At 46.1% G+C, this 22,776-nt stretch overlaps 1 protein-coding gene across 1 annotated transcript; it reads left to right on the plus strand.

Moving 5' to 3' along the window:
• Positions 1–434: 434 nt before the first annotated feature.
• Positions 435–19,454, plus strand: TCTE1 (t-complex-associated-testis-expressed 1). Its single transcript, XM_039530449.1, has 5 exons — positions 435–552; positions 10,578–10,854; positions 12,677–13,245; positions 14,761–15,210; positions 17,747–19,454. The coding sequence occupies exons 2-5, from the start codon at positions 10,671–10,673 to the stop codon at positions 17,939–17,941; spliced, it is 1,398 nt and encodes a 465-aa protein (XP_039386383.1). The 5' UTR covers positions 435–552; positions 10,578–10,670; the 3' UTR covers positions 17,942–19,454.
• Positions 19,455–22,776: the final 3,322 nt, after the last annotated feature.

Here is a 22,776-nt window from a genome sequence, read left to right on the forward strand (position 1 = left end):
TTGTCTCAGGAAATCCACCAGGGAGCTCCGCAGGCGCTGCCAGCTGGCCAGTGCATGGGGTGAGGCTCAGCCCAGATATCTCAGGGTTTTTTTTTACGTCTGACAACCCTATTAGCACTGTGAGCCTCTTTACACCGGACCACACTGGGGGCTGTATTGCTCTAGCTGCCCCGGGACAGTGTAAGCCGGGCAGCTTGTGTGTGTAGCCGAGGCCTGGGCCAGGGATTGTGCCGCCGGGGCTGCTGATTGCTGCAAATGTTGGGGCGCGCGGGGTGACCCCCCCCCTCCTACGGGGCCGCTGAACAGACCCGTGCATGGCTCTGGGGCGGGGGGGGGTCCCTCCGCCCCTTGGCACGGCACGAAGGGGGCACCCCACGGAGAGCACGAGCCCCCGAACGCCGGGACTGGCCTCGCCCCCGCCTCGCTTCCGGCCTCGGAATCCCTCCCCGGCCCCGCCCTTGACAACGGGCCGCTTCCCTAGCAACCGCGGCCGGGTCCTGCCTGCCAGGCCAGGCCAGGCGGGGCGGAGCGGGGCCGAGGCGGCGGGAGACGGTGAGCGGCTGGGGCCGGCCTGGCTGGGCGGGAGCCTCCGGAGCCAGGGGCGCGGGGAGAGGAAGAGCAGCGCGTGTATTAGCATTACTCGGGGGGCCGCCCCGGCCAGGCGTCTCCAGCGGTCGGGGTGACGTCCCTGCCCGGGAGCTAGCGCTGCGTTGGGCAGGGAATGGGCCCTAGAGCCGGCGCACGGGTACAAAGCCTGTGGGCAGAAGGCTCCACCCTGCAGTGAATGCCTAGAAGTCCATGTGGCTCTGGAGGGGAGCCAGGGATGGTTGCGGCTGCCCCCCCCCCCCCTCCACCTCAGCCCACTGAGCAATTCCTTACAGAGGAAATTTAGGGAGTTTCTTCTCACGTAGAGAAATATGGGGGCTTTGTGTTGTCAACTCCTTGGACAGGGGCTGCCTGTTTGTGTCTGGAGCACACTGCCAAATGCTTATGCAATAATGACCTCCCAGAGTCTGTTAATTCACAAACTCAATACTTGTCATTTAAAACTCCCCAACTGCTCTCATCCCAACTTTCAGTGGGTGTTTAACAGAAGAGGTCACGCTGTAGTGAGGTCTATTACTAAGACATCATTTCTTTTACCAAATATACCACAGTCAGTATACTAGCATGCTCTGGCATATTACCCTTATTAATCAGTACTAAATTATGCTTGTCAAAAGATATGACTAGGGTGACCACATGTCCTGATTTTATAGGGACAGTCCCGATTTGGGGTCTTTTTCTTATATAGGCTCCTATTACCCCCCATCCCAATTTTTTACATTTGCTGTCTGGTCACTCTAGGCATGATAAAGCATATTATGTGATGCTTTAAGTACGATTTCTTAAAATTACATTGGTTGCCTACTCTTTAATTTGCAACATTTGGTAATCACACATGGGCCTGTCATTAGTACAAATTAGTGAGGTTCTGCTGTAAATTGAGACTCCGATACCATGGACATGGCTCAGTGTAAGAACTTAGGGAGAATACTTTTTAAAACACTTGATTTGAAAATCATTTCTGCCTTTGCTTACTTCCCAAAATCTGCATTGAGGCCCTCAGTTTCTTTTTTCCTCTGCTGGAGCTGATCACATCACTAACTCCTAAAATAGCATTTTTCAACTTCTGGTGCTAGTAATGCTATCTGCAGTTATAGGAGAAACAGAACTAAGAGGGCTTGAAGTTAGATCTTGGCAGTTAGAAAGCCCTTCAGTTCACCTTTAAGGACCCTGACATTTACAATATAGAAAGGAATGCCAGAAAGTCATTAGTGAGGGGAAGGGATCATGTTCTGGCTGTGAAAGCAAAGGCCTGGGAATTTAGAAATAAGTTCTATTCATAGTATTGTCATGGGCTTCCTGTATGACCCAGGCAAGTCTCTGTACCCCATTGTCTCCAACTGTAAAATCCGGAATTATTTGGCCTACCTCAATGGGGGATTAAATTAACTGATTGTAAAGTACATTGAGATCCTCGGATGGAAGGAGCTAAAGGAGGGCAAAGTATTGTTTGAATTATTAAAATTAAGTAACCAGTTAATTTTTATTGGGAGTCTAGAGAACAGCTTGATGGAGAGGAGAGAGGATCAAGTCACTGCTAGTTCAGGACGTTGCTAGAGCTAGACTTGACTTGGATGAGCAAGCACTGACGTTTTTGGAAGTGGCTGGATATTCTCCTTACCTCTCTTGACTCCATCTATCTGTGTATTCCCATCTTGGATGTCATCTTTCTCACAATTACTGCCACATAAAGTGCCCCTTCAAGAGTTGACAAGACCCTGCCAGCCACTGCTGATTGGCAAGTGTTGTCACGGGTGGTGGTTAATTCCCGAGCAGCTACCTTTCTTGAGGTTTTACTTCATAAACACGACGACTCCCATCACTGAGGAGTGTCTGATATGTTGGTGATGACTCAGGGCACCTTAAGTAAAAGGAGAGAGAGAAGATAATTTTGTCTCTGGCATAGTTTGTTGTACTGTTCACATAAATAACCATGTTAGCAAATGGATGGCAAAGCTAGTTCTGCCAGATCTGAACTTGACAGCTGTTTTCCAACATGACTGTAGCTAGCACATTTTCCTTGTCCGGTATGTATGGGCGTGCATGTGAGTGTATAAAAAATGGAGAGCCATGCATTACACATTACCCCACAGAAGTCAACTACATAGTTACTTAATACAAATATAACATACATTGACAAAAATGGCTCCCCTAATTCACCACTGGTGGATCTACACTGGTGGCAGCAGTGGTGAGAATGCTAGACAGAGCAGGTGTATTTACTATTGTCATCCAGCCCTGCTCAGAGCAGATCTAGATATTGTGATAGTAAAAACACCTGCATCTTAGCCAGTGTTTACACAATGCTAGAACAGTGATGAGCAAAGTCTCTAAAATTCTGGGTAGACAGGGCCTAGATGTGAGTGCAAACTCTATTGGGCTGTAACTGTGTTTGAAATAGTTTGATACATTTACGAGCTCTAGTGCTGACAGAGGCTTTATGTTTAATCCATTTCTTGGACTGACTTATTGCTGTCAGGGGGCCCTGTGAAGTCAATGGGATTCTTTACATTGACTTCAGTGGCATTGGATTAGCCACAAAAGCCAGAAACCTTTCTCTTTGAGCAGACCTCCTTATTTCTTACTTCATGCCGTGAAGAAGCTAGAATGTTAGCAATCTAACCTGGAATCACTGGGTGGAATTCTTTACCACCAGAGGAAATAGGGTTTTTTGTAGTAGTTTTATGCAGAAAGGCAAATTGCCTTGATCTGTGCATAAGTAAAATAGATTGGGAATTTACTACATGTCCAATTTCACTGCATATCATTTAAGTGTAGAGTAGGTGGAAAGGAGCATGTATTACTTTTATTGACTATTCTTGGCTTATTGATAATGTTGTGATGGGACCTACCCTCCATGAACTTATCTAATTATTTTTTGAACGCAGTTATATTTTTGGCTTTCACAATGTCTCCTGACAATGAGTTCCACAGACTAACTGTGCGTTGTGTGAAGAAGTGCTGCCTATTAATTTCATTGGGTGACCCCTAGTTCTTGTGTTATCTGAAGGGGTAAATAACACTTCCTTATTTACTTTCTCCACACCACTGATGATTTTATAGACCTCTATCATATTCCCCCTCAGTGATCTCTTTTCTAAGACGAACAGTCACTGTTTTTTTAATTTCTCCTCCTATGGAAGCTGTTCCATATCCCTAATCATATTTGTTGCCCTTCTCTGAACTTCTTCCAATTCTAATAACACCTCAATCTGGGGCAGATCCTCTGCTTTGTCATCTAAAAAGAATGGCTCAGGTGTGTAATTTTTAACACAAGGTGACCAGAACTGCATGCAGAATTCAAGCTCTGGGCGTACCATGGATATATACAGTGTCATGGTATTTTCTGTCTTATTATCTATCCCTTTCCTAATGATTCCTAATGTTCTGTTAGCTTTTTGACTGCCATTGCACATTGAGCAGATGTTTTCAGAGAACTAACCATGATGACGCCAAGATCTTTTTCTTAAGTGGTAACAGCTAATTTTAGACCATTCATTGTATGCGTATAGTTGGGATTATATTTTCCAATGTGCATTACTTTGCACTTTATCAACATTGAATTTCATCTGCCATTTTGTTGCCCAATCACCCAGTTTTGAGAGATCCCTTTGTAACTTCTTCACAGTCAGCTTTGGACTTAACTATCTTCATTTTGTGTCATCTGCAAACTTTGTGTCATCACCGTTTACCCCTTTTTCCAGATCATTTTTGAATATGTTGAACAGCACTGGCACCAGTGCAGATCTTTGGGGGACCCTGCTATTTACCTCTCTCCACTGTGAAAACTGACCATTTATTCCTACTCTTTGTTTCCTATCTTTTAACCAGATACTGAGCCATGAGGGGACCTTCCCTCTTATCCCATGACAGCTTACTTTGCTTAAGAGCCTTTAGTGAGGGACCTTGTCAAAGGCTTTCTGAAAGTCCAGATACACTATATCAACTGGATCATCCTTGTCCACATGTTTGATGACACCTTCAAAGAATTCTAATAGATTGGTGAGGCATGATTTCCCTTTACAAAAGCCATGTTGACTCTTCCCCAATGTAGGTGTTCATCTGTATGTCTGATCGTTCTGTTCTTTGCTATAGTTTCAACCAGTTTGCCTGGTATTGAAGTTATGCTTACCAGCTTGTAATTGCCAGGATCACCTCTGGAGCCTTCTTTAAAAATCAGCGTTACATTAGTTATCCACCAGTCATCCGCTACAGAGGCTGATTTATGCAATAGGTTATATACCAAGTTCGGAGTTCCACCATTTCATATTTGAGCTCCTTCAGAACTCTGGTGAATAGCATCTGGTCCGGGAGACATATTATTCTTTAATTTATACATTTGTTTCAAAACATTTCTATTGACACCTCAATCTGGGGCAGATCCTCTGCTTTGTCATCTAAAAAGAATGGCTCAGGTGTGGGAATCTCCCTCACATCCTCTGCAGTGAAGAAGTTGTAATTTGCTTTTCAGTATTTATCTGTCCATCCATCCATCCATCCATCCAATGTTTAAACATATGAGAGACAAACTCAGCTTCTGGAATTTGTTTGCCACATCAGCTATAGTTTTCTGTCTCAGATTCCTAAAGCCAAGATATAGGGGTACATGAGCCCAAATCAGTGAAAGAAGCCATTTCATTAACTGATTTGTGTCTGGACTGGAAGCATCCAGAAAACCATGCCGTTGAACAGGAGCTGGGGTATATGATTATCATGCCAAAGGTTGTGTGAATTGATTCAGTGTGATTAATGACTCAGCGTCAGACTTGGCACTCTGCAACACCTTGGAGCCTTTGAGTTGATTCAGGCGCCTTTGTGGAATAGTTATCACCCCATAACAACCTCGCTCCTGCTATATTCATGTTCACACTGAATTCTAAGTAGGAACAATGGAGAACTGGAAACAGAGCGCAAGAGAGAAACATAGTTTGCATAGAACCAATGATAGAACCATAGGGGTCCAGTCTAGTGGCTGTATGGTTAGTACTGTGCAGCATCACATGTGGGATTTGTCTAGATTAGGAAAAGAGTCTGAGGTTAGGTTTAGATAACATGTGTTAGCTAACCCCGAGCTAACCTTAATCTCTTTTCCCAATGAGACAGACCCAAGATCTATTTAATTTACGTCACCACTCAGATCAAAGCAGAACATAGCATCCTGGGGCATAGTTTCCACAGACCACAGCTCTGTTAAATCTGTTATGTACTGCATTTGGCCCAGAGGCAGCAGAAGCTACTTTGAATGAGGATGGAGGTGCTTCTGCATGGGGAGTGGGAAGAGTCAGAGGTGACAGGGGGAGGCCAGGGTGTGAGGGACAGGAAGGGGAGTCAAGGAGGATGCTCTGCATCATGGGCAGCAGGTAATACTTGGGGTGTGAGAGAGAGGACAGGATGTAGTACCTACCTGCTCCTCAGCACCGCAGCAGCTGCTTCAGCGCCTCTGCTCTGCACGTATGCACACAGTGTACAGGGAATGACTTGTAGGGCTGGAAACATAGATCAGGCCCCACAATATTTCCATTGTGTGGGCGCTAACCGCCTGCCATTCCGCCGCCCCTGATTTGGCCTACAGACTGCAATTCGGACACTCTTGGCTGGTTATTATTTAGTTACTTACATCGTGCTTTACAAAACCAAAGAAAGACAGTGTTCCTGTCCCAAGGATTTTGCAAGAGTTTGCAAGCATAAGTTAAAGGAGGTGCTGTAGCATTGGGAGGACAAGGTGAAAACAATTTGGTCATGTGGTCACGTGAGGGATTGGTGCTGGTATCTTGGGGATGGTGTCGTTTGTTTTTTAAATGTCTGTTAGACTAGGTTACAAACTTCACAGATTACAATGATCTATTTATTGATTAGTGCAGGATGCATATTACCTAATGAGGGACTTGGGAATTACACCTTTCCCTCATTTCATTGCCCTGGAAATGGAATATGCCATGTGGCTTCATGTACTTGGTCTCTAAAATCATTCCACATAGTCACTGTGCCATCAGTAAACTGACACTCAAACCATTTTCTGGGACATGACCCTGAAGTAACCCCACGCCATCTATGCTGTGCTGCAGTTTCTAAGTGCCAGCCTTTCTGGGACTGCTCCAGAAATGTAAGGAAAGCTGTCAGTAGCCACAGGGAACTGCAACTGGCTTAGGAAGTGCAGAAGCACCTGACACCTTTAAGAAAGCACTAGGTGGAGAAAGGTCACTTGTCCCAATAGCGTGTCCTCTTTAACGTGCTATCAATGCCACTGGAGTTCTTCAGTCCCTAACCCCAGATTTTCAGGTGGCGTAAATCCATTACAGACAAGAAGCTACGCTGATTTATGCCAGCTGAGAATCTGGCCCCTTCTCTGTTTCCCCACAGTTCTTGTTAGCTGTCTCTGAACACCCTTGGAAACTTCCTCTGTGTATTCAGAGCCCGTTGAAGAAATAGTTCTGTTTCACCACTGCTTACTCTTCATTTCTGAATGTTCTGGCTGCCTCCCCCAATTTCCCCTCACCCCCTTATAGGGTGGTTTCCCTTCCTCCTAGGTGTACGTCCCTCCTCCTTTCAGCCTTTTCACTGCCATTTCCATAGTCATCCCCATGCTAATTTCCCCCTCCATACCAGGAAACCTGACCTCCCCACCATCTTAGGCTGCCCTCTATCTTCTCTCCTCCTCTGTAACCACCAAAGCTATAAACTGGCCATCAACAAGTTTAGGCTTGAAATTAGACAAAGGTTTCTACCCATCAGAGGGATGAAGTTCTAGAACCACCTTCTGAGAGGAGCAACAGTGGCAAAAAACCTAACTGGCTTCAAGACTCAGCTTGATAAGTTTATGGAGGGGCTGGTATGATGGGACTGCCTACAATGGCATGTGGTCCATCGGTGACTGTCAGTAGCAAAAATCCCCAACGACCGGAGATGGGACACTAGCTGGGGAGGGCTCTGAGTTACTAGAGAATTCTTTCCCAGGTATCTGCCTGGTGGGTCTTGCCCACATGCTCAGGGTCTGATTGCCATTTTGGGAGTGGGGAAGGAATTTTCACCCAGGTCAGATTGGCAGAGACCCCGGGGGTTATTTTGCCTTCCTCTGCAGCATGGGGCACGGGTCACTTGCAGGTTTAAACTAGTGTAAATGGTGGGTTCTCTGTAACTTAAAGTCTTTAAACCATGATTTGAGGACTTCAGTAACTCAGCCAGAGGTTAGGGCTCTGTTTCAGGAGTGCAACGTGCAGGAGGTCAGACTAGATGCTCCCTTCTGATCTCAAAGTTGATGATTCTAAAGCCCAATAACTATCTGCCATAACCTTATCCCTCATCTCCAATTCCCCACCAGCATATTAGTGGGTCACTGTCCTGCAGTACCTGCTGTGTGCTGTGAATACATATGAAGAAGCCTTTGCTGACAGTCTCTGCAATACAACATGAATCGTTCCTCTTTGCTTCTCTAGTTCTTCTTAGCATTTGATAGAGCTCCTCTCTTCCTTCTTAGCAGGTTGTTTTATAATAATGTTCACAGACAGTTTGGGGTATGGGGGACTGTCAAAACCTACTACAAAGGTTTCAAAGAAACAGGGAGTAGTACTGACTGAGCCAGCACATATCAGCGCTGTAAAGGAAAATGGAGCAGTCTCACAAAGGGAAAAGAAATAATGAGCTTGATCTGTGTAGCAGCATCTGCCTCTCTCCCTTTAAGGGAAGATGATGCGTGGGATCAAAGCACTGCTCAGCAGAGATGTGCGGGGAGGGACATTGTGGTGTATGATTCTACGTGGCTGCAGGCTTCTTTGTAGGATATTATTGGAGGGTCGTTTTGGATGAACATCTTGTCATTGTCTAGTGCTCGTTTCTAGAGTAGCCTTAAGTTCCATGTCAAACTGGGCTCTGCAGTGTAAATAAAGATCTGGACCTATCTCTCAGCTCCTGAATACAAGGTATGTCACTCGTCTTAGACCCCCACAAATCTAAACCGTCCATTAGTACAGATTACTGCCATTGGCAATGCTGATTTGAGAAAGGGAGACAGGAGTATCCATCTTAGAGAAATGAAGCTGCCTTGTTTCCTAGTCTGTTCTTTGTCATGTCCCTCACCGAGGGTTTCTGCATTACTCTTTACAAGGTTCTGTCACACACATGGCTGAGAGCTATGGTGGCACAGGGGAAAGGAAACTGGCAAATTTGACCCTCAAAAGGGAAAAAAGAGAGTGTTGGTCTTTAGAGACATAGTGGGTAGAGGAGGGGACTGGCAGTCTATTCGATTCCAGTTCCATTTGATGGATGGGATAACAGGCTCAGAAAGACTGACATTGGCTGCAGGTGTAGCAAGGTGAGGTCAGCTAGGTCCACAGGCTCTCCTTTACCTCCTTGTTGCTGATGTGGGGCCTATCTGCCCCATCACACTGACTCCGCTCACAGGGGTGTTGAAGCTCCAGTTAACAAATGTTCGTAAAGAGCACCGAAATCCTCGGATAGAAGGCAATGGGGAAGGACAGTGAAAAAATTGCAGATATAAGTTAATACAGTTGCAATGAGCTTCAACCTCTAAAAAGCATTAATAGCTCTTCATAGCAATACCATTGTATTATTTATTATGTTTATTATACAATGCCCCCATTGTGCTAGGGGCTGTATAAACATAAGAGCAGTAGAAAGTCCCTGCCCTGAAGAGCTTGCAATCTAAAATAGACCTTGTAAACTGGAGTCATGCATTTAGGGATTAATAACAAGAATTTTTGTTATAAATTGGGGACGCATCAGTTGGAAGTAACAGAGGAGGAGAAGGACCTCAGAGTATTGGTTGATCACAGGATGACTATGAGCTGCCAATGTGATATGGCCGTTAAAAAAGCTAATGCAGTTTTAGGATGCATCAGGCGAGGTATTTCCAACAAAGATAAGGAGGTGTTAGTACCGTGTTATAAGGCACTGGTGAGACCTCATCTGGAATACTGTGTGCAGTTCTGGTCTCCCATGTTTAAGAAGGATGAATTCAAACTGGAACAGGTTCAGAGACGGGCTACTAGGATGATCCGAGGAATGGAAAACCTGTCTTATGAAAGGAGACTCAAAGAGCTTGGCTTGTTTAGCCTAACCAAAAGAAGGTTGAGGGGGGATATGATTGCTCTTTATAAATATATCAGAGGGATAAATATTAGGGAGGGAGAGGAAAGCTTAGTACCAATGTGGACACAAGAACAAATGGATATAAACTGGACACTAGGAAGTTTAGACTTGAAATTAGACGACGGTTTCTAACCATTAGAGGAGTGAAGTTCTGGAACAGCCTTCCAAGGGGAGTAGTGGGGGCAAAAGACATATCTGGCTTTAAGACTAAGCTTGATAAGTTTATGGAGGGGATGGTATGATGGGATAGCCTAATTTTGGCAATTAATTTGACAATTGATCTTTGATTATCAGCAGGTAAGTATGCCCAGTGGTCTGTGATGGGATGTTAGATGGGGTGGGATCTGAGTTACTACAGAGAATTCTTTCCTGGGTGCTGGCTGGTGAGTCTTGCCCACATGCTCAGGGTTTAACTGATCACCATATTTGGGGTCGGGAAGGAATTTTCCTCCAGGGCAGATTGGCAGAGGCCCTGGAGGTTTTTCGCCTTCCTCTGCAGCATGGGGCACGGGTCACTTGCTGGAGGATTCTCTGCAGCTTGAGGTCTTCAAACCACAATTTGAGGACTTTAATAACTCAGTCATAGGTTAAAGGTTTGTTACAGAAGTAGGTGGGTGAGATTCTGTGGCCTGCATTGAGCAGGAGGTCAGACTAGATGACCATAATGGTCCCTTCTGACCTTAAAGTCTATGAGTCTATAGACAAGACAGACAAAGGGTAGCAGAAAAGGGTATCCAAAGTGAGCAGAGTGATGGTGTGCAGAGTGATGTCATGGGAGTGCCAACATTTTGTTGTTGTTGTTTTTATTAGCACCAGTGAGAGGCTCCAGTTGTTTGCCCTTTCTTAAACTGTCTTTTTTTCCCCAGGAACCTTGGCTGGAAATGTGCTGGTGATACTGTCCTGATGCAGACTTTCCTTCTATTTCATCTAAGGGGGTAGGGTCAGACTAGCACATTAAGATGCAGGAGCCAGTTTCTGGAGACACGAACATGGCCTCTCCCCCATTGAAAACATCAGTGGCGAACCCTGCAGCCAATCCCCGACGTATGCGACGGATCATTGCTGAGGATCCTGAGTGGTCACTGGCCATTGTTCCACACCTCAGTGAGCTCTGCCTCCAGCACATCATCAGCAACTTTGAAAGTAAGCCATGGTCCCTTCCCCACAGCAGTCCTGTGCACCGCATTGTTCTACCTTGGGTTGTGGAGCAGGCTTGCACGGGGTTGTCCATCCTGCTGAGTGTCAAAGAAAGGGAAAGAGAGTGGACAGAGGAAAAAAATCTCTCCTGCTGCTCAATAGCTAGATGTGTCTATATAACTCCATTGCAGTGGTTTCCATTGAGTTACATGGGGGGTGAATTTGGCCCACTGAGACTACTACACAGAGCGAGAAGGTGTTCTGAGCTCAGCCCATCCTATCTGTTGGGGTGCGCCTCAATTTCCCTCCATGCCCTGCTCGGACTCACTATATCAGCTTTTACCCTGACCACTGAAGTCAGATTTCTCTGCTCTTCGTCATCTGGCACATTACAGTACCACCCAGGGGCCCAGTCAGGATGGGTCCCAGTGTGCTGGGTGCTGTACAGACAGAGGTAGAACTATTCCTTGCCCCAGTTAAAGAATACAAGTAATGTATGAAGGGCGTGGGAGTGGGATATAAACTTACGATTTCACTAACATTTCCACAGCTGTCAGCTGTGATGTGACAACCCAAGAATGGTGACATCTTCAGGTGGACTGTGTGCATCTGGACCAGATGAACTGCTACGAAATAGCAAGCTGCTAGTCTAGCATGCTGCCAGGTCAGGGTTCAGAGTTTGGGTCCCAAGCTGCCTGGGTCTGGGAGCCCAGTGAGACTGGGGAGGAAAAGCAGTAACTTCCTCTGATCCTCAGTGCTGCTCTCTGTCTGACTCAGAAAAGTGGCATTGAAGGCCTCAGAAAGGGTTTGTCTAAGCGAAGGTCACTGCAGTGTGAGGATGTTAGTGTGTGGGAGGAAATGGAGGGAATACTGGAAGAAATCTCCAAGCAAAGCCACAGTGCTCTTCTTCTGTAGATATCTTTAGTAGAGAGACTGCCAGGAAGAGAGAGAAAGTAGGAACGCAGCTTTGCTTCTCAGAATAAGATTTTCCATGTGCAGACAGGTCTCTCTGTTTCTCGTCTCTGTGATTCCATCATGGTATGATAGTGAATACAAATCAGGTGTATAGTCCTGTAAGCGTATATAGCACTCTGCAGAAATTCCCTGCCCCAAAGAGCTTCCAGTGTCAGTGAGATGAGCTGAGAGAGAGGACAGAGGTTCAGGGCAGAGGGGTGAAGAGAGATTACTGGAGGAGAAGGGAACGTTTTTCTGAATAAGGTAGGCTTGAAGGAGGAGATAGGGAGGGCTTGGTGGGCAAAAAGTGGGTAACTCTTTTAGCAGAGGATACAAAAGTGCAAAGGCAAGAGAAGTTTTATAAAGAACATTTAAAGGGCCCAGACCCAAAATGTTCTCCTTTAAAAGGTTATAATCCTCTAGAGAAGTTCTCCAAACAACGAGCCAAATTCTGCTGTGACGTATACTGGTGTAAATCCGGAGCAACTCCATTCACATTAGTGATGTTATTCTGGATTTATCTTGGTGTCCTAGAGCAGAATTTTCCATTAAATATCTGCTTAGACAACAAGAAGTCCACCACCTAGAAATAAAAACACAAAATCGCTAGCCACAGTTTATGTAGGACCGACAATATTTTTGTAGCGTGGTACTATGGAAGCAGCAGAAGGGAGCATAAGTTAACAGATGCTGTTCCCAAACAGCATATAAAATCAATGATTGCCAAATGGTAAAAAACCTTCTGTCAATAGGTCTGGGTTAGAATATTACTCACCATGATATTTCTAGGGGGATTGGATTAGTGAACATACCTCCCCTCTCAGATTCAGAATGCTTTTGGGGAGTAACCTCTCCTCTTCTTTATTCCCTACAGAGAATCCTATTGTGGACCGTCTCCTGCCAGAACACCAAAGGAAGGTGCTGGACAGGATTTCCACAGGTCTGCCCCTCACAGTGACTGCCAACCTGATCAGCGACGAAGGCTACTGGAAGAGGTGCTGTACGGAGCGCTGGGCAGTGTGTGATGTCTCCCGCTATGGGGGCAGCTGGAAACGGATGTTCTTTGAACGCCACCTGGAGAGCATCCTGAAGTACTTCATCCCTAACACAACCGACCCCAATCAAGTCCTGGAGGTCATCCCGCTCTGCAAGGAGTATGTGAGGAAGCTGGAAATCGATCAGTTCCTCCCACCAGTGAAGCTGGATCAGAACAAGGAAGAGGATGACATGTCCGATTCTGGAAGTGATGTTGGGGTCGATGAATTGTGCATGCATCACTATGACCTAGGAGTGCTCACTGCTGCCCTCTCTCACCTAGAAGAGCTGCATCTGACGTATGGTGTGAAAGACTGTGGCATGAACTTCGAGTGGAGCCTCTTTGACTTCACCTATCAGGACTGTTGCTCTCTGGCCAATGCGTTCAAGAAGTGCCACGCCTTGAAAGTAACTTGCCCAAACGGATTTTTTAACATTGATGTTTTAAAGGATAAGCTAAAACAGGGCAGAATACCCTTGCAAAGAGCCAAGAGTCCAGTTTTACCTGCTGCTCACCATTAGTCTTCCCACTCCAGTGGGTGGCTTTCAAATGTTTGACTCAAATAATTTGACTGTCTTAGACAAACTTTCTAATTAGGTGCCTAAATATATTCATAGGCTGCAATTCACTGCAATATGTAGGGGCCACAGCCAAATCACACAAACTGGTAGAGCATTTGAAATGCATTTGATGCCACACAATGGGCAACATTGTATAAGCAGGTCTGTATCTGTTGAAATTGATAGGGCTGCTTGCACCAGGCTTGAATTTGGCCAAGTTAGTGGAAAGTCAAGATGTGACGTGTCCTTTCCCCCTCAAGCCAGGCTGTCTGCTAGCTAAGGGCAGGGCCTTTCCCCTTTGCAGTACCTGTCTAACTTCATGTTTGAAATGAGACTAACTAGGTGGCGTGTAATTTAATATCCTGCTAGGTGCTGTTTGTTATCACGTGTTGTGTGAGGTTGAGTAAAGCCTGCATCTTATTAACGTGAGTAACCCCCTCCCCCCATATAAAATGTGTTCTCTGTAGATCAGGACAGAAGGAGCAGTCCTGTTGCACCTCCCTGCATAATCCTGGATGGGGATAAGCAAAGGGAACCAGTCTCTGTTAGGCCAGTCTCTTAACTTTTATGAGCAGAAACATGCAATATGTTGCTTAACAAAGAAAATGTGACAGGATGTCACCCAGCAGCACAGACACCCCAAAACACTGTGGGGCGGTGTTAGAACTCCCGGCACAGAGGATGTTTCTCTCTGGACAATAGCAAAGCCCTCAGCTCAGTGGTTATTCCACTACAGAAATTCTGCCCCACAAAATCATAGACATGTAGGGCTGGGAGAAATCTCAAGAGGTCAAGTCCAGTCCCCTGTGCTGAGGCAGGACCGGGTAAATTTAAGCCATCCCTGACAGGTGTTTGTCCAGCCTGTTCTGAAAAACCTCCAATGACGGGGATTCCACAGCCTCCCTGCGAACCCTATTCTAGAGTTTAACTAATTCCGGAATTTAACTAATTGACACATCACAATTCAGAGAAAAGGTAGAATAATCTGACCCCTCCCTCTCTGGATGGATTGACAGGTTCTGCAACTGCCTTCCACCATTAGGTGAAATGAGCTCTTCTGTGGCCACAGAGATCTCATTGTGGGGCCCTTTTGCGACTGCAAGGTTCCCTTGTGGGGAACATGTCATTTCTTGTGCACCTGAAGACAGTATGTTGTTATATTTCAGTTAGAGGTCAAACAGAGGCTGTTAAATTTGAAGTTAAGGTGGATTTGGCATTGCTCTCTATGGAGACTAGGTGCCGAGTTCCCTTTTGACTTTCAATTGAACTTGTGCACCTAACTCATTTAGGCTTTTTGAAAATCACTTCCAAAATGATGGCAGTTGCTGTGCCAACAAGCATAACCATATTTTTCTCCCACAGGTCTTCAAGCTGTGCCGGAGCAAAGTGGATGACGAAAAGACTCGGGTGCTGATACGGAATTTGTTAGATCACCCATGCTTGGTGGAGCTGGACTTGTCCCATAATCTGATCAGGGACCGAGGAGCACGAGCCATTGGCAAGCTGATCAACCGTAGCAAGCTAGAAATTCTCAACCTGTGTAATAACCGGATCCGGGCCCCAGGAGCTCAGGCTATTGCTCATGCCCTAGGCAAGAATTCTACGCTGACCTCTCTGAACCTGCGCATCAACTGCATTGAGGACGAGGGCGGCCAGGCAATAGGCCATGCCCTGCTGACTAATGCCACCTTGACATCTATCCATCTGGGAGGCAACGAGTTGTCAGAGCCGACAGCTACGCTGTTCTCCCAGGTCCTTGCTCAGAACACAGCTCTGACTAGCATCAACCTTGCATGCAACCACATAGGGCTGGTAAGCAGCTTCTGTGCCTAAAAGAGAAATTGCTTCAGTCTGCTGCCATTACAGCAGCTAGTGCAGTCCAACTTAAGCATCTGTCTGGATCAGTGGTTCTCAAACTAGGGCCATCACTTGTTCAGGGAAAGCCCCTCACAGACTGAGCCGGTTTGTTTACCTGCCACATCGAGAGGTTCAGCCGACTGCGGCTCCCACTGGCTGCCACAGGCCACTGGGGGTTGCAAGAAGCGGCGCAGGCCGAGGGCCAAGGGACGTGCTGGCTGTCCTTCCTGCAGTCCCCATTGGCCTGAAGCGGCGAACCACAGCTAGTGGGAGCTGCAATCGGCCGAACCTGCGGATGCGGCAGGTAAACAAACTGGTCTGGCTCGCCAGGGGCTTTCCCTGAACAAGCGGCGGCCCTAGTTTGAGAACCACTGGTCTGGATGATTTTACATAAAGCAGATGCAGAGCTTCTTTGGTCTCTGAACTGCTGCCCCTCACCAAAGAGCCAACTTTATCTCCATCTCACACACTGCCAAGGTGATCTTGCTTTGAGTATTATAAATTATTGGCAGCAGAGAAGCTGAGGTTACAGCAAATATCACTAAAAAAAGGTATCCCCAATTGTTTCACACTCCCTGTACTCTTTATATATAATGAGACCCTCAAGCTGAACCTGTATTTTGTGAATTTGGCCTTTAGGAAACTGAGAGGTTTGTTCCCAAGTTAAAGAGAGGCCCAGGAAATTCAGGGAATATTTCTGAGACCGTCATGGCTTTGTCATGGTACGAAGGCATCGCCCTCATAATCTCCTGCTTGTATCGATATTCAGATCAGCATTGTTAGAAAACTGGCTCACTTGCTGAATTTACATAAGTCTCAGCTCTGCTACTGAGTCACCACATGGCTTTGGCCAAAGTTTTCACATCCGCATGCCTAATTCAGCTCCTAAATCCAAGTGGCCTGATTTTCAAAACGATGGGACTTGTGAATGCCCACCAGAAGTCACTGCTGGTGCTCAGCTTCTCAGAAAGTCAGGTCACTTCTATTTAGTTGGCTACATGTGGATAAAGAATCCTAAATCTAGGCAGCCATGTTTGAAAATGACTTTTAAGTTCTGTGCCTCAGTTTTCCCATTGGTAAAATGGAAATAGTAAAACCTACTGCACCTGTCTGCCCACCTCATGGGGTAGCTGACAGAATTTATTAGCCAATGTTTTTAAAGAGCTTTGAAGACAGCAAGCATTGTATTAGTTCTAATTGTATTAGCCTCTAAATAGCAAAGAGCTAGAATGGAATAATACAAGGAGAAAAGGGTGTTCTAAAGGGTTGAGGTTTATCTTTGGAATAATAACCCTTCCATCCAAGGATCTCAAAGCACTTTGCAGATGTTCATTAGTGAAACCCCAAAACACACTGAGAAGTTGGTCAGTATTATTGTCTCCATTTTACATATGAGGAAACAGAGGCACAGGGAGAGAAAGTGACTTGCTGGAGGTGCCAGTGTTCAGTGGTAGAGCTGGAAATAGAACCTAGGAGTCTTAACTCCCAGCCCCCTGCTGTAACCATTAGATACACTTCCTTCCCAACATGGGACTCCAGGCAAGAAGCTGTGACTCCCAGGCCCCTGGTCAAACCACTGGAGGCACACCAAACTCAGGCCTTGGTCATGTGCCTGCATTCCCGTTGATTTCAAAGGTAGACTCCTTCCCTTCCTTTCCCACTTCCTGCCCTCTCAGGAAGGTCAAAGGCAGTGGGAGGCTGGGGGTGGGAGGAGTGGTCACAGAGGGTAGGAGCAGCATGTTTATTTGGTATCTGATAGATATTGACTGATGATACCTAGGATTCAACACCTCCAGAAAACGTCTGTTGGTCCAATCCCTGGAGAGTGTTGACAGGTAAGGGAGGTAATGGTACCAAGGTGAGCTGCCTCCCAAAGCTCCAGAACTCCTGAGATCTCTGCCAAATTTTCTGTCACAGCTTGAATTTCCTCAGTGGATTGAACTTCAGTTGTGTGGGAGGCTCTGCCTCACCACAGATGTCCCCAGGACAGAGATGTCCCCATTTCTGAAAAGGAGGCTATCAGAATGGACCTCTCTTGACATTTTCTGGAGTAGGAACGATACCCTTAAATGTGCTGGCATTGACATTAATTAGCAGTGAGCTGATGAATGGGTGACCAGATATACCGGCATGGCTCTGTCAGGTTATCATCTCAGTCTTAACCAGCCATGAGCCTGAGAATTGCTGACATGATACCCAGAGGGAGCCATTAGTGTGAGCACTGCATAAGGTTACACTCCTTTTCTGTTTTCCTGCCAGTAACATTTGAGTCAGGAGATTCCTGCTGAGGAATAAGATATCTCATGTTTTGCTTTTTGTCACATACTCCTACTTAGGACATGTGAGATGGAAATGCACATACTCCTTTCTCCTCTACTCCACTTGCAGGCAGTAGGTGAGTGCCGGTGAAAGGCACTCTGGGGATTGGGGGACATGGAGCAGCAAGCCTGCTCTGGTCTGTACTTCACACCCATCTCCTCTCTGATTCCAGGATGGTGGGAAGCAGCTGCTGGAAGGAATGTCAGATAACAAGACCGTGACTGAATTTGACCTGCGGCTGGCAGAGGTGGGGCAAGAGAGCGAGTACCTCATTAACCAAGCCCTGAAGGCTAACCAGGAAATTGCCCGTCTGAAAACCTTGTACCAGCCAAACTCCCTGGAAGAGAAATCCCCAGATCTGGATTAGCCTATCCCATGCCCTTATTTCCCGCTGTAGCCTTTGAAATGAAATGTCTCTCCTCATTGGGCAGCTGTGGCCATATGACATTAATTCCTGATTGCGGGAGGGGTAAGAAAATGGAACAGACAGCCTGGTGTCAGGGACCAGGCCCTACCTGGCAGTTGGACCCCGAAGGAGATTTCTCACTGGCTCCTTCACACGGTTTGGTCAAGGGTTTGCCATTTCTCCAACTCCCCAGCCTGAGCTAAGTTCCCATCGGCTTCAGAGTGGCCAAAGCCCACCCTGCCATTCTGGAAACTACACGTGCCCCCTCCATTCAGTAGATTTTTCTCAACTTATCTGCTCTACTAATTGTCTAGGACACCTGGCGGGGCTGGTAGCATGAATGCCTCTGATAGTCAGCTCTTGGAGTAGCCTTTGCCCAGAAATCACGTAGCTCATTGTTACTGTGGGACAGAATGCCAGGAATGGAGACTCAAGGCTAGTGCCAAAGTTGGGTCTCCCATGTGGTTCTGCCACAAGGTGGTTTCATGCTGTCATTGGCAACTGGGAGCAAAGGATGGTAAATAACACCCGCACCCAGCCTTTGGGAGCAGCACACAAGACTTATGAGATTGTCATCATAAAGTGGGGGCACAGTTGCCAGGGAAGAGCAAATAATAATATGGGAGACCCTATCTATGGTACATGAGCTCGCTCTGCAAAAGCTTTGACGAGCTGGCCTCTCGCCCGAGCTCACTCACAGGGATTGCCACCAGACCCAGAATGGAAGTCTTGATATGGGGCCAGTTACCAGGATATCTAATTATCACAGTTCTTCCTTAGGGAGGAGTTCCTCTGGTAAATAGAGTGCCCTCCATTTTGGATTTCCTTCCCACACTAACCAGCTTGTGGTACAAAGAAGCAGCCCCAAGCAGACACACACACATTTAAACAAAGGAACTAGCCCTTTGTCACTCTCCCCAGGGGACAGAGGCTTTGTGTTATGTATGGAATCTGTTAATTAAGCCCACCCCATTCTAAAATTAAATGGAAGGGTTAGATTCTCCTTCCACAGCAGGGTATGTGTTAGGGGGCTTTATAAGCTCCATGCTGACAGTGTGGGAAACTAAAAAGGTCTCAGCTTAGTCCTAGAGCAGGTACACCAAAGACAGACTTCCCAATCCTGGCACTCTACCAAGACAGCAGGGAGCATCACCTCTGGGGCAACAGGGGAGCTCAGTTTCCATGTGAATTCACTCCTCCATCGCAACAGTGCTGCTGGACTGTGTGCTGTTGACACCTGTCCATAGGGAACTGTGCTGAGACTCCCAACTCATTTCATGAGGGGCTGATTACCCCCAGGTGTGGCTGATGGGGCTGATTACACTCAGAGGTGATTTCATCGTAGTACCTACCTCTCACAGACTGGCCTGAAAAGGCATCTCCTGGAGTTAGTCTCAGAATATGTTTTTCTTTCTATAACCTCTTCAATTTTTTTTTCTTGCAATAAAATAACTAAAACAGGGAATTATACATATTCTATTGTATTGGCTTCTATTCTTACCAGTGAAATCAATTGGCAGTCTATGAAGGGCATACTACAATGGCCTGTGGACCACTAGTGGTCTGCAGCGTGCTTGCTGGTGGTCTGTGGCGAGCTGTCACATGGTACTGGGGCCTTCTTTGTTTCCAGCTGCTAAATGGCATTAAAAGAAGCTCAAGCCACATTCAATACTGATCTAAATTTTTCCTCTCCAGGTGAGCAATGGTAGTTGCAGTTTGGATGTTATGTGGCTGTGACTGGGAAGGGAGATACAGAAACTGTGTGTGGGTATTAAAAATGTGGGTTGTGCTATGAACAGAGTTGAGAACCCTGTGTAGACAGAACAGTTAAGAAGCAGGAGGGAAGAGTTAAAAGTCATGGAATAGTTAATGTATTACATACCAGATGCCATGTTCTAGAGGAAGATTGTACATATTGGGCCAAATTCATGCCTAGTGTACCTCCACTGACTTGAATGAGTTTACAGGTGGGATGAACTTGTCCCAGGTGGTTATTTTTTTTATGATCCTCACCCATAGTTAGATTCTGGGTCTGTGGAACAAGTGCTAATTCTCAAAGTTGTGAGTAAATGAACCCTGTTGCTTATAACTTGTTATGGTATCCTTGTAAATAGTAAATGAGCTCAGTGAGCATTACCTACCTAATTAGTTTTGCATTAGACAGTCACAAATTTAGGGCAAGCTTTTTCTCTCTCACTCCAAGCATTTTGATTGCATCAATTTAGCACTCACTGAGATGGTTATCTTTGCTGATCCCCAGTGAAAATGGAGCTGGGGAGAGTTAGAGGCACTTGCCATGGCTGGAAATCAGCTTTGGCCTGGAACCTAAAGATTATATATGATGGGGCATTCTACAAAGAGTGTAACTAGGCTGCCTTAGGCAAGTATTGTTTTGGACAGTTAGATGACAGCTTTGGCAATATTTTGTTTCCAGCTGTAGAGGAAAATCAAATCTTTAGGTAATGTGAATGTATTGCATATGGAGTATTTGTGAGTGATAGTTAGTGAGAACTCTGGCTGACCTGTATTTCTGTCTGTCTTTTGTTCCAAACTTGCAGTGTAGGGTATTTTTCAGCCATAGTTTTCCAGAGGATTGTGTAAACTTTACTAGTAGAACAAATTCTTGGTTAACAACATCCTAAGCAGGTTGGTGGTAACTTCTCTAATGTATAACTGCAAAACACACACTTTGCATTATGACATTATCCTAGCATATGGGTTAATGTAGGGGCAGTGATTGGATCTGATGTGGCTTCATGGAGGCAACTTGCCTCTGAGTTCAAACCCCCAAAGTGCTTGAGACATAGTTATGATTCCTGTGGTGCCATCCAGGTTTTGGGAAGCATTCCAGTAACAAACTCAAGCCAAGACCATTGAGGGGAGTGAGCCCAAGCAACAGCCTTTTGTCCCCACTGTGAAACAGCACAGGATCTTCCAAGCAAAGTGGCCTGTTCCAGATCTGATCTTCAGGCCATGCTACTATTTCAGGCTTTCCCTGAATAGTGGTTTAAACAGGGTGCGTTGAGGTTGGGGAGGGGAGAATGTTGTTTGTTGCGTGTTAGAAGCTTTTCTCTGGTTATTGACCCAGCTGAGGCTTTGAATATATTTTTATAAACACTGTCTAGCATTCTAGACAGATGTGTGATGAAGCTAAAGAGCTGTGTTCCATAAATAATACATCTCCCCCTCTTAGGAAGGGTTTTGTGCTGTTCTGCCTTTGCTCCTCACTGGCATTGCTGTGGGGACTGGTGAGGCTCACTTTGAATAGGACACTCACCTTAGGGGGCATGGCTGGTTTTCACAAACCTTTCTTTAGCCTGGGGGTAGGAGGAGCTGCAACATCCCAGCTAGAATCCATGCGGCTCTGTGTGCCCTGTGCACACTGCTCCGGAAAGCCAAGCTGGCTTGCTGAAAACAGAGCTGCTTCTCCTGCATTCAGAGGGAGGGGAAGCGAAGGAGTGGGGGCATAAGAGTAAGAGGCGGGCAGGGCTCTGTCTCCTGGAGGGGAAAATACTTGTTGGGGCCAGTCTATTGGCCACCTGAGGAGGGTGATAGGAAAGGGGCCACTTGACTGACTCCTCAGGTCCTTTGATCCCTCCTGTGAGAGCGCTGAGCCATGACAGGCCTCACAGGATAACGTCCTTTTACCTCTGTGTACAGGGGGGTCTGGCCTCATCCTACTAGTCCTATGTTCACTACCAGTGAATAACATTAGAGTCTCTGACACGCACAAACCCACAGCTGAGGCCGGAGTCAGTGAATCATCTGGAACTTTTATTACACCGATTTGGTTTACAATCTTTGTACTTTGATATTTCCAACAGAAAAGGCAACATTGTGATATACTGTTTGTACATAGAGACAGAGCTAGATCATATTGACATAGTTAAAAGTAAAAACTGTTCCCAATGTTCCCTAAAGAGTTTGTTAGACAGATCCCCACCGGTGCCTCGCTCCACACAACGGATACAAACGCCCATGGCTCTGCTGCCTGCGGACCCCAGGCCAATGGGGCCTTTAGCTGCTTGATGGTCTGGCCTTATAGATCAGAAAGGATACGGTGTGAGGTTATCACTGGCAGCAATGGCCACCTTAAAGGTGTGTCAACAGCACTACCCTAAAGCCCTTGCAAATCAACATACAGTATTTACTCCCTTCCAAGCTACACATGAACATTCTGGTATACTGCAGGGGCTATTGCCAACATAAGAGAAGCCTACCACAGCAGCTATAAGATTCTTTCAAGACATCTCCAGAACATCAGCTACTCCTTACCTACCACTAAGCACTTTATGTTGAGGTGGGTGTTTTTAAGTTTACAAAATATTTTCTTAAAGAAGTGACACAGCTGAAGTAGATGAGATTTTGTTTAGTAACCTTGCAAAAGCCCAAGGACCAGATTCAGCCATACGAGGCAGGTGCAACTCCCAACAATATGGATGGACCAGTTACAAAACGGTTAGATTTGTCCCAAGAACGACTCTGTGTAAATTACAAGTGCAGCCCACTTCCTGGAGAGCAGGGTGATGCATTGAAAACAAGTTCAACATAGGAAGTGGTTGTGTTCCCAAAATGTACCATAAACCTCACTCCAGCAAATGCACAAAGAATAGTAGGTTTGTTTGGCAGCATCTGCCCTGAGAGGTGGTTAAAACTGGGCAAATGTGGTACAAAAAAAAAAAAGAGGTTGTGAATATTTGTTACAATAAAAATTGTATTAAATTGCCTTCCAGGGCATTCACAACCTTCTTCCTCTAAACAGAGGAAAGTTTGCAAGCAGCTGAAGTATTGCAGCT

This window comes from Mauremys reevesii, linkage group 3 (genome assembly GCF_016161935.1).
Source record: "Mauremys reevesii isolate NIE-2019 linkage group 3, ASM1616193v1, whole genome shotgun sequence".
Classification (NCBI taxonomy): Eukaryota; Metazoa; Chordata; order Testudines; family Geoemydidae; genus Mauremys; species Mauremys reevesii.

What these genes read in the sequence shown, in the direction of transcription:
- TCTE1 (XM_039530449.1), top strand. Translation starts at nt 10,671, where the DNA reads ATGCAGGAGCCAGTTTCTGGAGACACGAACATGGCCTCTCCCCCATTG. An exon ending in AGAAGTGCCACGCCTTGAAA is followed by an intron (nt 13,246 to 14,760) that starts GTAACTTGCCCA and finishes TTTCTCCCACAG; the next exon opens with GTCTTCAAGCTGTGCCGGAG. An exon ending in CATGCAACCACATAGGGCTG is followed by an intron (nt 15,211 to 17,746) that starts GTAAGCAGCTTC and finishes CTCTGATTCCAG; the next exon opens with GATGGTGGGAAGCAGCTGCT.